Raw genomic sequence first — 17500 nt, forward strand, 5'->3', positions numbered from 1 at the left:
TGTCTGCCACCTGTGGATGGCTTCCTGAGTGACTTTGTGTCCCGGCGGTGACGAAGGCGGCTCCTTCTGTACCTGTGAGGGTAGTCAGCGCTGTTGGTGTGTGTGTGATGGTGGCGATGTGTGTCAGCCTGAACGTCTGTATCACCGGAGGCTGAGAGAGGTCAGGGAGGTCATGTCAGGCGCCTTAGGGTCCTGATTTCAGGGCTTAGAGGAAGAGGGGGGGACGACGACTAGGCGCTATCCGATCTTTTAACAGCGTGAGACGTTGTTCTTTTTCCATCAGGCAACATTTCACGGAGCCTATTTATAGCGAGGACCCATTGATCAAAAGACCAGACCCATATGGTCCAAGAAGGAAGCCCAGGAGTCCTCCATCACGTTCTATCCCATTAGTATTTTCATCAGGCAACATTTCGTAGAGGTGGTGGGGCGGCGGTGGGGGGGGGGGGGGGGGGGGGGGGGTGTTGAAGTTACTTAAAGGGGGGTGGGGGGGGCGGGTCGATGGGCAGGGTACGGCCTCGCTTGTGGACCTGTCCGCTCCCATTACCCCCGCCCAGCCATCAGGCCCCGTCTAAATTTAGTTGTCGTTGCTTTATTAGATATCCAAAGTGACGAGGCAGACGGCCCTCGCGCCAGGATGAAATATTAACTTAATTCGGTGGCCGTAATTAAGGGGTTTGGAGAGAGAGAGAAAGGCGGCGGGGCCGGGAGGGGGGGGGGGGGGGTGAGTGAAGGAAATAGAGAAAGAAAGAGAGAGGGAGAGAATGACAGAGACGGATGGGCCTGTTGTCCTTTTCCGGGAGGTCTCTGTCCCCGTTTCCCCTCCTGTGACACGGCGTCTGTAGCCCTGGACGTCCAATCATCAGCCCTCGCCACCAACAGAGCTCTCAAACCTGATCCCCCCTCCCCCAAACCCCCCCCCCCCCCCCACCACCCCCCCCCATTCTTAATCAGACCCTGTCAGGAGAGACGCTGCCCTCTAGTGTAGAACGGCTACTCCTGTCCTTGAGGGTGTGTGGGGGTGTGTGTGTGTGTGTGTGTGTGTGTGTGTGTGTGCGCGTGTGTGTGTGTGTGTGTGTGTGTGTTTCTTTGCTTGGTTACCCCCCAAACCTGATGGATTGCATCCTTGTTTGTGGGTCAAGCCCTCCATCATGTTTTGGGTGTGAGTCCAGAGGTGTGTTTCTGTTAGTGTCTGGTGGTGATGGAGGCCTCACCTCTCACCTGGCCCAGCGCTACAGACAGACCCCCAACCCTGTCCTGGAGCCCTGTGACAGGCCAGCACCCCCCTCCCCCCCCCCCACCACCACCAGCACCACCAGCACACACACACACGCACACACACACACACACACACACACACACACACACACCATTTTCTTCAAAACTCTGTTTCATATCTGAAGTGAATTGTTGAGCCTGCTGTGTGTGTGTGTGTCTGTATGTCTGTGTCTGTGTCTGTGTCTGTGTCTGTGTCTGTGTCTGTGTCTGTGTCTGTGTGTGTGTGTGTGTGTGTGTGTGTGTGTGTGTGTGTGTGTGTGTGTGTGTGTGTGTGTGTGCGCCAGGCTGACAGAGCAGAACAGAGCAGGGCCAGCCTCACACTGCCGGGGCACCAACCATGGCAGGGCCAGACGACGCCCATTTATCATCACACACACACACACACACACACACACACACACACACACACACACACACACTGTGAATATGACTGGATTGTTTCACCACTCTCGCTCTCTCTCTCTCACATGCTCCCTGGTTCTCTCTGTTTCTCTTTCTCTCTCTCTCATGTATCTTTCTGTCTCTCCCCCTCTCTCCCTCCCTCTGTGATGTATGTGATGTCTGGGAGTGTTTGGGAGTCGGTGGTGTTTGTGACAGGTGGGGTACGTTTGCATGTCTAGTCATCAACCGTGTGAGAACTTGAAAAAGGCTCGTTCGGTCGATACCTGGGGAAAGGTGTTGGCCAGACATGAGGGTGGTGGCGGTCCTCAGGCGAGCCAGTCTGGCAGGCCAGCCTGAACAAACGCCAACTGTGCCCTCGCCGGGTGGGCGTCGGGAAGGGAGGAGGGGGCGGTGGGGTGTTAAAAACAGAGGCTGGGTGTTAGAAACGGATACTTCTAACCCACGGCCTATGGGTGGGTGGGGGAACGGCACTTTTCGAAAGCAGAAATAAGTTTGTTTTGCCTCCCTCTTGCCTCACTCGCCTTTCTGAGTGATCCGTTTGGGTCGTACCATCTGTTTCTGTATCCCCCCGGTCCCTGTTTTTTTTAACGAGTGTTTTCTGACGCTGTGGACCGGTTTCCGAGTTGCCAGGGTCAGCTTTTGTTTTTATTTTTATTTGTATTAGTTTATTTTGAGACACTAATAGCCGGTGTCAGACGTCAGGCAATTACTCTCTGATGGTTGCTACCCAGCCGTTGCCATGGCGATGCTCTTTTCTCTGATTGGCCATCCCTTCCCCTCAGTCCTCCTCCACGTTACTCTTCCACTAGTACACCCCTCCATTTTACTATCCGTGCCGGAGGACTATTTCAGTTTTGTCCCTCCCAGTTAATTTGGGTCTTTCACTCTTACCTCTCTCTCTCTCTCTCTCCCCTTCACTTCCTCTCTCTCTCTCTCTTTGCTCTCTCGCTGTCGAGACTTTGCTCACTCGCTTCACCCCTTCTCTGTTACACTCTCTCACGCTCCCTTTCTGACCCACTCATTTTCCCCTCTCTTCCTCCCTCCCTCTCTACCTCCTTCCCTCGCTCCTTCTCGCTTTTCTCTCCTCCTCCTCAGTTTCTCTCTCTCTCTGTCTCTCTGTCTCTCTCTCTGTCTCTCTCTCTCTCTCTGTCTCTCTCTCTCTCTGTCTCTCTCTCTCTCTCTCTCTCTCTCTCTCTCTCTCTCTCTCTCTCTCTCTCTGTTTCTCTCTCTGTCTCTCTTCCCGTGCTGCTGCTGGGGGGTGCTGCTGGGCTGTGTAACTCCTCCTAGTCAGAGAGGCTCAGACAGTGACAGTTCCCACCACCACCGCCGAGATCCAAGTTAGGCTTAAGGAAGGGACAGTAGGTCCTGGATACTAGATTTCAGGGGTAACCAGGCCCGCCGAGATCCAAGTTAGGCGTAAGGAAGGGACAGTAGGTCCTGGATACTAGATTTCAGGGGTAACCAGGCCCGCCGAGATCCAAGTTAGGCTTAAGGAAGGGACAGTAGGTCCTGGATATTAAGGGGTAACCAGGCCCCAGGAAGGGACGATTGTCCTGGATATTAAGGGGTAACCAGGCCCCGGTTGAAATACCCTGCAACCAAGTGTGAGGGCAGTACATTGCGGGTGGGGTAGCGTGTACCACTGGTGCAGGTCCCATACTAGCGTGACTACACTCACTGAGGGGGCTAAAATAATATATAGTAGTGTATGAATGTATGACATGTATCACATAGTGTGTAAGAAATGTAAATCTTTACCTTTTCTTTTGACTGTTTTCCCCTGCTTTTATATTCATTCTATGCTTGTATATGTTTTTATATTCACTTTATGTTCTTATTCCTGTTGTAAAGCACTTTGAGCTGCATTTCTTGTATGAAAGGTGCTATATAAATAAAGCTTTACTTACTTACTTACTTACTTATTTACCACCACCACCGCAGCCACTCACTCTACAGCTGGTCACTCCTGTTGCACAGCAATTTTGTATATTATAGGCGTTACCATGGCTGCGATTGAGGAGTTAATGAAAAGCTCAAAGTGGCAATCTAATTCAATTGCCGCGCCACGTTTGAAGACACCGTACAGGGTATTTCAGAGTTTTCCTTTCTGTTTTTTTCCCCCCCGTAGATTGTGGGAATGGAAATTGCGAGAGGATAGTACCACGGAGATAGATGATTTCTTAACAGATACACATTTTAGTACCCTTATATCCCAGGCAAATGATGACTATTGCTGCTCTTACATCTGAATGGCATGACTATTGAGTTACCTGGTGGTTGAATAGCAGCTATGAGAGAGAGGGAAATGACACAACGTCTTCTCATGGAATCGTGACAATCACACTCTGTCTTGTCTTGTTTCCGTTTCATCCACCTCTCAGTGTTTGTGTCTCTATTGACTTGGATAACAAGAGTGAGAGCCACTGCATTGATGGACCTTTGTCTCTCACGGCGATGCCTTTGACCAAACCCATCGCTGTTATTATTACCTTCCTCCAGCTGCTCTAGAAGTGCTGATTGCTCTCCTCCATCCTCATATTGACTTATTGATTAAGTCATATGTTTTCTTTAGTCATATGTTTGACCATGACTACTGGGTTAGTGATTGATGTGGTGTGTGCATCTACAATGCAACAGCCAGGCTATTCCAATCATCCAAAGTATGATTTTTTCTGAGCAATCACAATAACATTGTTTGTTATTTTTGGACTGTAGATTTTGTGGATAGCTGTTGTGAGGACTAATTCAGTAATTGTAAGTCGCTTTGGATAAAAGCGTCTGCTAAATGGCAAAATTAATTAATTAATTAATTCAGCTTTTACTCCCTAAACTGGAGAGCTGTAGTCTTGAAGGGGCCCAGTTGCTCCCAATTAGTTTTTTCCAGTAAGCAGTGCTCAGGGAATACAGAGTCTCTCAAGATAATGTGGGGAGCATTTAGAACAACTCATCACAATACTTGATTGCAGTGCTTTTGAGTGTCTATAGGCTCCCAGAGCGCATCCCCGCGAACTCCCGGTGAACTCCAAAAAAGGCCTCCATTGTACTACCGCTTCCCTAAATTGACGCTAAAACATTCCTCATTTTCATCTCATTGCTCATCAGACTTTGTGTGCATCAGCACAGAGATAAGAGAAGGAAGAAAGTTTGTAAAAAGGACAAGTTAATTTCTTTGGAAAAAGTGTCATCTTGAATTTTAATACTTTTTTATTGTGCGTGGTGGTTAACAGCTTCAGCACAGATACGGGAGTGGAATGTATAATGCAATCAGTTATATTAGAGGCAGACCCAGAAGTAGAGTACATTGACTTTGAGTCTCCAGAGAAGGTCTGTGACAAGGGCTCACTGTTCTGTACCCTCCCTAGCCACCTGGACCATATATCATCCTCCCTCGCCTGAACAGGTAATACAGCCAAGTATCTTTTTACAGGACTCATTAGTTTACGAGCCGGCCGTGTGTCACTTTGTCCTTTATTTGAGCTAACTGCGCCGTACTGTACTGAACACACACACACACTCACACACACACACAGCTCCAAGGTTTAGGAGGGGAGGCTAAACTTTTACTGTGCCGGAAATAAAGATGCCAGTCCAGGTGACATCCTTGTTAGGCCCCTATGATGTACTGGAGCCCAGCGAGGGATTGCTTTTGTCTGTTGGCGCCGTCTCCCACGGAAACAGGGACTTGGCTCGCCGCTGAGACTTTGATAGAACTTTGACTGAATCTGACAACAACCGGCGACTGTTTGTCGGGAAGGCCCTTTCAGGTGTTTTTTTTCTCTGCAGCCGTGGGGGCTGAACATCGGGGTGTGTGTTGTGCTCGTTTGAATGAATGAATGAATGAATGAATGAATGAATGAATGAATGAATGAATGAATGAATGAATGAATGGTCTTTATTGTCATTGCTATAGTACAGGTACCAAACAACGAAATTTAGGAGGGGTGGCTCCCCTGGTGCTAGGAAAGAAAAACAAACTAAAAAAAGACAAGAAGGGAAGGAGCTGGTTTACATAAATAAAGGCTATGTACACTATCCACTATACTATACTGTACAGATAGACGACTAGGGTTGTCATATTGCACATAGTGTTATTGCACATTAATTTAAAGTGTCGCAGTTTGCAGGCTTGAAATGTACATATTTGTGCCTCAGCACTACACCTGATTTTTTTCAGTCCAGCAGCTGCCATCAATCCGTCCAGACTGTCCAGGGCCCAGAACCTAGGTCTTTGCTGTGTTCAGGGCCTGGATGGCCCTGGGGTAGAAGCTGTGCTTCAGTCTGTTTGTCCTTGCGGCCATGGTCCTGTACCGCCTTTTCGAGGGCAGCCGGGCAAAGTGTACGTACCCAGGGTGGGTTGGGTCTCTGGAGATCTTGGAGGCCTTCCTGAGACAGCGTGTGTTGTACAGCTCTTCCAGAGAGGGGAGGGGGGCGCCGGTGATCTTCTGGGCTGTTCTCACGACTCTCTGTGAAACGGGAGACGCTGAGGTACTGTAGTGATTTTGCAGGCGGCTGGGGAGTCGCCGGTGCGGGGTTGAGTGTTTTGTTTGTTGATGTGTTCAGTGGTTGTGGTCGAGGACCTCTTGGCTGTCCGCCCCGGTGGCCTGTTCTATCTGGGTGGGGTTTGGTTACTGCATGGCTCTGGCCTGCCAGCTGTCCCACCCACACTCCCATCCCTGCTGACTGACAGACCTCCACCCTCCTGATAAATGGCCTGTGTCCTCCTGCCTCTCACTGCCTTAGACACACACACACACACACACACACACACACACACACACACACACACACACACACACACACGTTTTTTCATGTTTTTCAATTTCATGATCAGGATGTCCACATTCAGATTGTAGGCCATGCAATATTGATTATGCTTTCATGACTGATTTCCCTAAGAGATGAACGCAGCTGTTACAATGCTTAACACCACACAACACCCCCGCCCACTCCCCACGACACAGCCACAAGCTAAACAGTAGCCAAGGCAGATCAAGTTTAAAACAGTGAATAATGCAGCGATTCAGAACACTAATGGTGTTCTGGGCAAGAAATGACCCCAGTGACCCCGTGTCTGCTCTTCGGACCTCTTAAAAACAAATGTCCTAGACAGTAGACAGAAAACATTCAATATTTTACTCTCCAAGGCTGCTCTCTGTGTTCCTTGACATCCCATGACATCCCACGTTCATTGGGTAGCCTAATGACGTGATCTTTGTGACCCCCCCCCGAATGTAACCTACCTTTTGTTTCCCTTGGTTTAGGCCGACAGCCTACAGACTATGAATGAGTGAGTGAATGTGTGCCTGATGCTAGGCTGCCTCTAATAATCTCAAGGCTCACTTGTAAATTTGATTTAGCTTGGGGCATTCGTCTGGGGAGACCTTGTTCAACCAGTGTTCAGGCTTCTCTATGTTATTTATAATGCAGAAGTGATACAGGGCATTCTTGGAAAAACGCCAAGTTTTTTTTGGTTCTTCTTCTTTCTGAGGAAACGAGACAGCCTCACACTTTAATGAATTGACATTTGCAATTTGAGGCCCTGGTGAAATGGACGCTGCTGCTGTTGTTGTTTCTTGTAGCTCAAAATGGAATTTCCTCCTAAATGAATTTCTCAGAGGGTGGCAATGAGGAGGGGGGGGGGGAGGGGGGTACTTAAAGGGAACAAGAGTTAGATAGGGAGAGGTTATTAAAGGGATAGAGCAGCAGCATCTTTACATTTGAACCATTTTATTAGCATACACTTTTATACAAAGTCACTTACAATTAGAGACTACAGGGACGGTCTCCCTGGAGTAACTTACGGCTAAGTGCCTTACTCAAAGGCAGGGCACACTAGTGGTGGTGTTCCCAGGTGGGATTTGAACTCATGACCTTCTGATCACTGACCTGACTGACCTGACTGACCTGACTACCAACTCAACTATCCACTAGCCAACAATACCCCCAGCAACACCGCTGTACCGGTACCTAGAAGACTACAATACATCGTCTGGTCGTATTGTCAGGCTGTTGGCAGACGGGAGGAGATTGCTGCAGGCAGTTGAGAGTTGGCAGTTGAGAGTAGTGTTTGGGATGCTGCGAGCGCAGGGGGAGTGTTCCGTGGCCGGTGTTCTGTTCCGTGATGCATGGGTCTAGCGGGCAGATGCTCTCACTCTGGTGTCCAGATGGTGCCAGGTAAATGACTGACCTCTAACCCAGCTCCCTCAAAAGCTGCCGACTTTGCCAACGTCCGTCCGTATCGTTTTTTCTTTTCCGGGCCTCGTCCAGCCGGAGAGACACGGGCTCTTTGGAGGTCACGGATACCCAGGGAGAGAGAGTGTAGCCTAAGTCGGTGCCTGACTTCTCTCCCCCCCCCCCCCCCCCCCCCCCCCCCCGCTGTGAGATTAATGCTAGGTGGAGGAAATATAACAGATAGTTTAATTAAGCACGGCCCGTAAGATTCATCGACTCATTTCTGCGGCTGACAGCGCAAATGAGGGTTCAAAGGTGCGAACCGAGGAGAGACACCCTTGAGTATCTCCCGTGTTTAATAAATTGAGTGCCTTCCCTATAAAGTTTCGGCCATAAAGCCCCGGTGTTTATTAACGCTGTCCCCTCGGTGTGCCAGGGGGACGTGGCGGTGGCTCTCCTCCCCTTATCTCCTCTCTCCTCTCTCTGAGCCCACCTGGTCACACTGACATCCAGGGGAGGCTGGTGGAGGCAGAACATCGTAGGACAGGCTCATTGTCATGCACAGAACGGAACACGGAATGGTATCATGATACACGGTACGATGAGCCTCCGTCCGTCCTTCGGTTTCTACCTCCACCAGCCTCCACTACTGGCAGCACGCTCCCACCACCAGGCTCACACCCTGGTCTCCAACCTGCTCATCACCTCTCTCCTTCCCTCCCCGTCTGGCTTCACACTGTCCTCCGGCACAGGTCTCGGATCAGCTTACCCTGTTCAAATCCTAGCTTGAAGCATGGGGGGGGGGGGGGGGGGGTGATGTGAAATTGACCTTAGATCAGTGCCAAAGGGGCGACTTCAGCCTACCTGCGTCAAGTGCAATATTGCACTTGGAGAGTTGAAGACACTTCAGGCATGGAGTTGGATAAAAGAGAGATGATAGGTTAATTAGACCTATTCATCAGTGTATTAATTACAGTGTGTTTGCACATGTGAAGGAGTGATCTTCTGAGAGTCGTCGCCATGGTTACACTCCTAGCCCGGCTGCTGCACATGAGCGAAAGAGAGGGAGGTAGAGAGAGAGGTAGAGAGGGAGGTAGAGAGAGAGGTAGACGGAGACAGAGAGAGAGAAGCAGAGAGAGAGAGAAAGAGAGAGAGAGAGTGGATGGGGAGACAGAAAGAGACACACTGGAGTTCATTACCAACCTCATGCCATTTTAATTGTCTCCATCATATCTGTCTGGGGTTATTACAGTATTACATTGAGTGTTTAAATAAGGCAGCAGCTTTATGTCCTGAGCAGTAGCATATTTCCCCTCTACCTGCCAGGAGGCCTCAGGGCCTGTAAATGAAAGCTTTATTCTTGGCTTGCTGCTAGTGGCCCTGTTACGTCATACTGGTGGGGCGGGCCGGCTGTGGCTCAGGAGGTAGAGCCGGCGTCTAATGATCGCAAGGTCGGCGGTTCGATCCCCGGCTGGCCACGTGTCGTGGGCAAGACACTGAACCCCAAATTGCTCCCAATGAGCGGGCCGGCGCCTTGCATGGTAGCTTGCGGCCATTGGTGTGTGAATGTGTGTGTGATTGAATGAGAGGCCGTTGTAAAGCGCTTTGGAATGGCGCTATATAAGTCGGTCCATTTACCATTTGCAGTCAATTTACGTCACACTGTAATGGTGGAGTCATTTAGGCAATATATTTTGTTATTCATGATATTACTTCAAAACATGTTATGCTCCAGGTATGCTCCAAATGTCACAATATACTCCAAATGTCACAATATACTCCAGATATTCAGATATTCGATAATGTTAATATAGCCCTGACCTAGTTGTCCTGTGTGTCTCACTTAATTTGAATCGGATTTGGTAAGGAAATATATTGGGAGTTTATTGGGAGTTTATAGATGTGCAATTGATACTGAATACAGAAGGACTCCTTGTCTTCTGCCGCGTTTATTACTCTGTTAAGCAAATGGACTTCCCCATTACCTGTTTAGATAGGCCGATGTTTCCTATTGTAATATCTGTTACTGACACCATTTTGTTTGTCTTTAGAAGTGCTGGGAAAGTAATTTGGAACTAATCAATACCGTTGCTCTGTGTACCAATTTCCAGTGTACTCTGCTCTGAATGAGAGTCAGAGGGAGTTTAGTCTGGAGGTGCATCTGCTTTCACCCGAAAAACACTATTTTGCATCGTGTCGTCTCATTTACACTCAAATCAGTTTCTCTCGCTCTTGTAACACAGGGGAGACAATTACGAGGTGTGCAATTACACTAAAGAGATTCGGGTTGAATTTGTGTGGAATTTGGGTTTCTGGAAGAGTCAAGCTGAATGTTAATGATATCCAGTTGCGAGGTCTAGCTACAGTGACTGCCATAGGTAAATAATGGCTCACTGACACAGGAGGAGAGGTGTGTCCAGGGCTGAGTTCTTGGACTACAGTTTGTTACAATACGAATGGGATGAAAACATGGGCATACTACATAACAACCCATGCCAGACAAAGACACTGGTATGACAGCTGGTTCATTGCCATATTATGTTTCTGTAGCATAGTGCTTGAGGTTCTGTAGCGCTGTGGGTTTGTGATAACAATGAAACAAAACCGTCTCTTTAGAAATGTAAGAATAGCGATGTTTCCTTTAGGTGCACAATGTGTCAAGGCTGTCTTATTGTTATGGCACCCTTTGAACCTCCCATATGCACTTACTGTAATCAATGGCTTGAATAGCCGCCATCGTCCTCTCTGTTTAGCTAACAGGAAAGAGAGATAACACCTTTGCACACTCTGTGCTGTCGACGTGTGAAGTATGCAGGGGGACATAATGGTAAGAATCCGGCATGAAATCATCTTTTCTGTGGTTTTTATAGGCCAGAGAGGAGCTATTCTCTGCCAATTTAAAAGTCCAATTTGTGCCTCACAGTGAGATTTATTCCCATTAGTGCCCGTGTGTCTGCAAACCTGCCCTGCGACCATGTGGTCGGAAACCTCCTTTACAACATCAAATGCTAGTATAACGGATGTCTGCTTGAAGAGCAGGTTTGGGTTCATTCTCCAGCTCAGAAAGCCGGGATGTGTTGAATTTCAACTGGGCTTTCAAGGTTTTTGGACCATTGACATAAGCATGATATTTATTCTATATGTGTGATGTGATTTGAAAAATAATGTTTCCCTTGAAGGGAAGTGATTTAACTGTTTTTCAAGGCTGCGCACTGCAATACCTACGTTTTCTTCTCTGAAAATAGTTTTAAAAGTTTTTCTTTAAAAAGTCTGAATGTACTTTTGTATTGTAGATGTTCAATCTTCTATACGTTTCAGAGACATCAAGGCCATTGCTTTGCTTACAACTGGCTTCTCGTCAAATACAACAAGTTCTTCATAGAAAATTCATAGAAATCCCAAACACTGCCATTCTCTGTGCTGAACTGTCTCTGTACATGGCCGAATCCCATTACTTAAAGAATGACTGATGAAAGTAACAATGACCTTGAATCCCCTTTGTTTTTTACAGAGGAACTACGGAAGCTGAGCTGGTCCGGCATTCCGCGACAGGTTCGACCAATCACATGGAAGCTCCTCTCGGTAAGCATAAACATCTTTACACGGTCATGTCTTCTTCTCAACGACTTTTCTCTCCTGCCCTCTCCCTCACTCTCTGATTTATGGACATGTATAACACTCTTTACCTCCTATTTAAAAATTAATTGCAAGGCACAAATAATTTATTCATGAAGCCGAATGTTTACTCATTAAGCTATTGTTCCACTTTACAGTGACCTGACTATTGAGTGACTGAGTCTGCGATCTGCGGAGCGCTTCTTTGAATGGTGTGACTTTCACATTAATTGCGGCGTATAGTTAATGTCCCACACAGACAAGGCCTCATTAAATCGCCTAGGGGTGTATGGCTCACAGAATTGCCAGATTTTGTAGTCAACACAAATGAGTGTCAGAGGTCCCCGGTTCTTTTGAGGGCTCAGATGAGAGAGAAAGCCCGATCGTTTATCAACATGCCTCCTTCCAAGCCCATCGCTTCTCCTTGTCCGCTGTCGCTGAGTTTATGAGGAGACGTCTTGGAGTGAACTAATGGTTTGCGGCGTATTGCTCTGTCCAGTCTAAATAAGTACTGGTAGGGACACGACTGCACTCTGTAGTGCAGCAGATAGGAGCGCGTGTACAGGGTATGAACGAGACCCCCCCCCCCCCGGCATCTGTAACCCCTGAACAAGCCTGGCTATCCCAACCAGGGGAGGCTGGTGGAGGCCCAAATCTGTGGACGGGCTCATTTTTGTGATCAAATTTGTATTAGTCACCCTTTCTAGCACAAATACAAGAAAACGAAGACACACAAAAAAACCCATTAACACTAGGGCTGGGACTTTAACGCATTCATTTCGATGAATTAATTACTTTAACTTTAACTTTTTTTTTTTTTTTTTTTTTTTTAAACTTTTTTAACACTTTTTTTGGTTTTGTTTTGTATTTGGCCAGCCCTGCCACTTTTGTAGCTTTTTTGACATTTCTCCCTTGCAGACAACATAGTGCAAAAAGAAGAGGGCAGCCTTGAGCTCTGAACATGTAAACAGGCTAGTTTGTCTCAGCAACTGGCTGAAAGAGAAGAAGTAGTAGGTTTTTAGTAGTTTTTTTTTTACCATTTTAGATGGCACTTGTGACTTTATGTTAAGCTGTTGGTCTGTTTCGTATTTTGACCAAGGATATTTGGGTGGGTAGGGGCGGGTGGGGAGGGTTAGTGTAACATTAGGTTAAGTACATTGTGTGATCTGTTGGTCTGTGTAGCTAAAATAAACAGGATTTTGCTGCTTTAAACGTATGTATATGTCTATTCATTGATTCACTCGTATACCAAATCCATTTGAATTGAAAACTGTTGCTTCTCGTGTCAAATATTGATATGCGATTAAAATGCGCTTAATTTCGATTAATTAATTACAACGTCTCTAATTAATTATTAATTATCCTATCCCACCACTAATTAACACACAATCATACACTCAGATCCTCCTCCCTCCTCCCCGCAGGACCACTCCCTCCATGATCACAACAAAGTCAGTTCAACCACCTTCAAAAATAAAGAAACATATGTCGATTTGTTTTTTCTGATTCACGGTTTTCACTTTAAATGATGACAACAAGGAAGGTTGCACATGATAGGTCTGTCTGTGGAAAAAAAATGGAATGTTTTGCAGATAGGAGGTTTTGCGTTTCGGCCATCGATATGTCTTATGTCCCATATTTATTAAGAAGATAACCATATAACAAATCAAGTGTCATAGGGGGATACTAAAGTTAGAGAACACGATACACAATTAATACACAATATTACTGAGTCATGGAGAAACCGGGCTCACTGTTATACATGGGATGCAATGAGGAATGCAACGGGATGGAATGAGGAGACACTTGTTTGATACCGTCCCTCATTCCATTCCATTGCAACAAGCCTGTTTTCTCTGGTTCCTACCTCCACCAGCCTCCCCTGGGCTAGCCCGCACGCCTGACCTTTAAATCCTGTCTGTGTCAAGATCCAGTCGCGATAGATAAGACGAGCCTGAGAAAATCTATTCTACCCCGGTGCCACACCGTGATTCCATAAACTTGGAGCCACATAATAAAACTTCACTCTAGACGCGTCCCCTGCGACCTTCCCCCTGCTCAATACCGCACCGCAGATATTCAATTTATTCTTTCCACAGGCTGCTTAGAGAGGTTGCTTCTATGACAAAGACAAGAGGCACTTTGTGGCTGTTAATAAGTTTTAATGCCCCCCCCCCCTCCCCCCGCTTGCATTTAACAGTAGAGTGCACAAATCATACATCACTGTCTAAATCATTATTACGGCATTGTGGAAAATTAAAAGGTGGGAACAGCACGAAAACTGTGAGTGAGCAATTTCTAGCCTCATTGTGTTTCTCCCCTGAGCAGTGTTTCTCCATGGTTGGCTACAGGTTGCTTTAGTTGTTATTTGTAGTGGGAAACACAAAGGAAACTTTCATGCTGAAGAACCTAACAATAATGAGTATTTCTGGGGGAAAAAAAAGCCTTTAAAGAGGAATCGCTCACTTGCTTCGAGTGCCCAAAGGAGAGAAATTGAGTGGGGTTTTTTCTCTTTGGAAAAAAAAAATGGCAGAGCCTGTGGCAATGTGTACTTTTTGCTAATGGAGTGGAATTGTTAAATGTTAAGTGCTGGTAGAGTAGCAAACTGCCTTGCTTGTATTGATGTGTCTGGAGGGCCTGATGTGATGTAGTGGGCCCTGGTTGTTATAGCATGTAAACTACTGACTGTGTCTAGATTTGATAAAGTGCTCAATAGTCTTAACCTGCTTCCTGTCTTCTTCTCCATAATCACTAATCGGTCACGATGTGACATGTGAAAGCAGTATGGTAGAGGCTTCCTATCCACCTCCTGTTTTCTCTAGCCTATGGGAAATGAAGCAACTAAATTAGTCACTTAAAATTATTCAGGTTTTTGTCTTTTGTCTGCAGGGGCGGCACTGTTCACTGCCCCCTAGAGTCCAGGAGGGTGTCTTCTGTATGTCAGACTAGTCTGGTGCTTGTTGCCATGCTGCAGAGAGGGGCACAATAATTGATGAAGGTGCCGAGCTGTGATGGAGGACAGAGAAGAGAGGAGGGGATGGCACCCTCCCCCCACAGTCAGTCATTGTTTGTTTGTGCGTGATGTCTGTTTGTGTGTGTGTGTGTGTGTGTGTGTGTGTGTGTGTGTTTTGAGAGACCACACACACAGACATCACGCACACACGCTCAAACAAACAATGACTGACTGACTGATACACGCATACACACACACACACACACACACACACACACACGCACACACACACACACAAAGGAGTCTAGCTTACCTGTCTGACCTTCATCTGCCTATGGCTCCCTCGTCCGTCATCTTGATGCAAACCCTGGGCAGGGCTGTAGCTCCACTCAATCAAACCATATTGATCCAGGCTATTGAACCTTCAGGGAGGTGAAGGATTGTGTGTGTGTGTTTGTGTGTGTGTGTGTGTGTGTGTGTGTGAGTGTGTGAGTGTGTGAGAGAGAGAGAGAGAGAGAGAGAGAGAGAGAGAGAGAGAGAGAGAGAGAGAGAGAGAGAGAGAGAGAGAGAGAGAGAGAGAGAGAGAGAGAGAGAGAGAGAGAGAGAGAGAGAGAGAGAGAGAGAGAGAGAGAGAGAGAGAGAGAGAGAGAGAGAGAGAGAGAGAGAGAGAGTGTGTATGCGCATACATTTATTTTTGTACATCAATGCCTAGATGTCTGTATGTCAGTTGGTGTGCTGCTGGTGCTGCTTGTATGTTCGTGTGCATGTATGTTGTGTGTATTTGTGTGCGTGCATCAGATATTTCTATGTGTGTGTGTGTGCCTGTGTGAAAGTGTGATTTGTGCGTGTGTGTGTGTGTGAGAGATTTTGTCAGAACAATTAAACCAGCTGGAAACCGTCCTTAAACAAGAGCGATGACTTGTTGTGTCTCTGCCTGGGAGCAGCCGGGTTTGTCGGCACCCCTTGAAGTGTCGTTTTTAATGTCCAATCAATTCTCCCCATCCTGCTGACTTCACACAACCCCCCCCCCCCACACCACCACCCCCGCCCCCTCCCTTCCTTCCTCCAGGAAACCCACTGAAACGCTCCTCCTAAGTAGAAATCATTTTTGTTTGTCAGTTCGCTCGCTAGAAAATAAAGATTTCATTTACTCCCCAAATTGATTCCTTAAGCTTATTTTCGGAGGGGGAGAGAGAGAGAAAGCCGGCCAGGAGAGATTGCCTCTGTTTACTGTAGTCAATCTATTAGCTGCTAGGCCAGGGAATCACAGGGAGATTAGCGAAGGCGGGCAGGAGTCAGCTGCAGATTAGAGGGGCATGCAGCTAGCAGGGCATGCAGCTAGCAGGGCCGTCCCACTGCCATCGCCTGCTCTCAGCGGCTTTTATTTTTTAAACATTTTTTAGCAGTTGTAAGTAACCTCTTCACATTGCCCACTGAAAAAAAAAAAAATCCCCCCAAAAAATCAATGCATCGAAATGTAAGATATATTGTAAGATGAAGTTCTGGACTGGAAGTGTCGAAATAGCATCTCCAGAAACACCTTAAACACCTCCAAACACCAAACACCCGAGCTGCAGACACAGCCAGTGTGACTCAACTTGTTGTGTGTACAGTTTTAGAGACTGCGGGTGGCTGCGGCCCCGCCGTAGGATACATTTACAAGCCTGGCCATGGTTAGGTACTGTTTCTTCCCCCGTGGCTGGCCGCAAACTTCGCACTTGGAGCGAGATTTTATTCCTGTCTGTATTGATTTTTTTCTCTCTAGCTACCTCACAACTAAAAAAGATGACCCTGGCGGCGATACTGTGTTTCCTAAGAGCGCCAGGAGGCCCCACCTGCAAAATAATAATCGATTACAAAAAGACTTTCAACAGACCTGTGGAAGGGACTAAAATGGTTTGTTGCACCGTACGACCGAGGCATTAAACTTTAGAACTTCAGGAGGACTGTTTCTCTTTTCGCTTGGCCCTTTTATGTCTATGTGGCGGCTAATAAAGTACCTATGCTGCTGCACAGCTCGGCTGGGGAACTTTCACTACAGAAGGCAACCTTGATCTGATCCTGTCTGATGCTCAGGTCGGTTCTGTACATGAAACCTGTGGTCCAAGGTGGTCATATAAAAAAACACCCATCAACTGGAAGGTTAAACATGGCATTCATACAGCAGAACTTAAGTTGGACACGGTCAAACTCATGAGCCCGAAAAAGTCTTTGCGCTCGTCATTGAATTCACTTCACATGGTGATATCTTCTGGGGGTTTAGTTAGCGCAGTGCGCACGGTCGCGGCAGACATCTCTTAAAGAAGACAGAAACCCTGGGTTTTAGGAGAAATATAACTGCAAGTATTGCCAGCGATAGTGTTTTTTTGCGCATGTCGCCTGCGATTCGACCTTCTTAAGACTGCTGAAATATCAAAACCCCCCTTGACACACATGATCGGCTTGGCTTGATTACATGGACACATCCTAACGACCTTAAGTCCCTATGTAAAGAGGGCTGCCCGGCACACATACATCTTGTTGTAAAAGCTGTCGCGGAGCGCGGGTGAAATATGGCGGTGCGGCGAGCAGCACTAGTGATGAATGGATTTTTCTGGGGCTGTAGATTTCCATGCAATCAATTACTTGATCACGGGACTTTCTTTTTCTGGCCCCAGACATCTGCTGTACATACATTCTCACTGGGGTGTTAAGGAGGAGTGTGTGTGTGTGTGCGTGTGCGTGTGCGTGTGCGTGTGCGTGTGCGTGTGCGTGTGCGTGTGCGTGTGCGTGTGTGTGTGTGTGTGTGTAAAGACTGATGATGGGCGGAGAACATGACAGAGGGAAGAGATGGATCTTTGGGACTGTTAGATACTGTAGTTTCCTATTATCATTAGTCCAGGGGCCTGTTCCAGAAAGTAGGATCCCCAAATTAGCCTGCTAATTAAAAAACAAAAATACATTTATATCCCTTTTTTATTTGGAGCCCTGAAATAGGGGCACTATGTTTAAAACATGTTGTACTTTCTAAATGGCGAACCCAATCTGAAAAAACCCCCAATGAATTAAATCTGATCTCTACTTTAACCTCATTGTGATTGT

General features: G+C 47.1%; 1 protein-coding gene across 1 annotated transcript in view; it reads left to right on the plus strand.

Annotated features, from left to right (window-relative positions):
- tbc1d22a (TBC1 domain family, member 22a) overlaps positions 1-17500 on the plus strand; it is a gene marked incomplete at its 3' end in the record, with an annotated part of 142796 nt that overhangs the window by 8432 nt on the left and 116864 nt on the right. The window contains 1 exon segment of the mRNA XM_080538663.1: positions 11363-11433. Within this exon segment, the coding sequence (XP_080394789.1) occupies positions 11363-11433 (71 nt within the window).

Source organism: Nansenia antarctica (assembly GCF_963989245.1).
Source record: "Nansenia antarctica genome assembly, chromosome: 8".
Lineage (NCBI taxonomy): Eukaryota > Metazoa > Chordata > Actinopteri > Argentiniformes > Microstomatidae > Nansenia > Nansenia antarctica.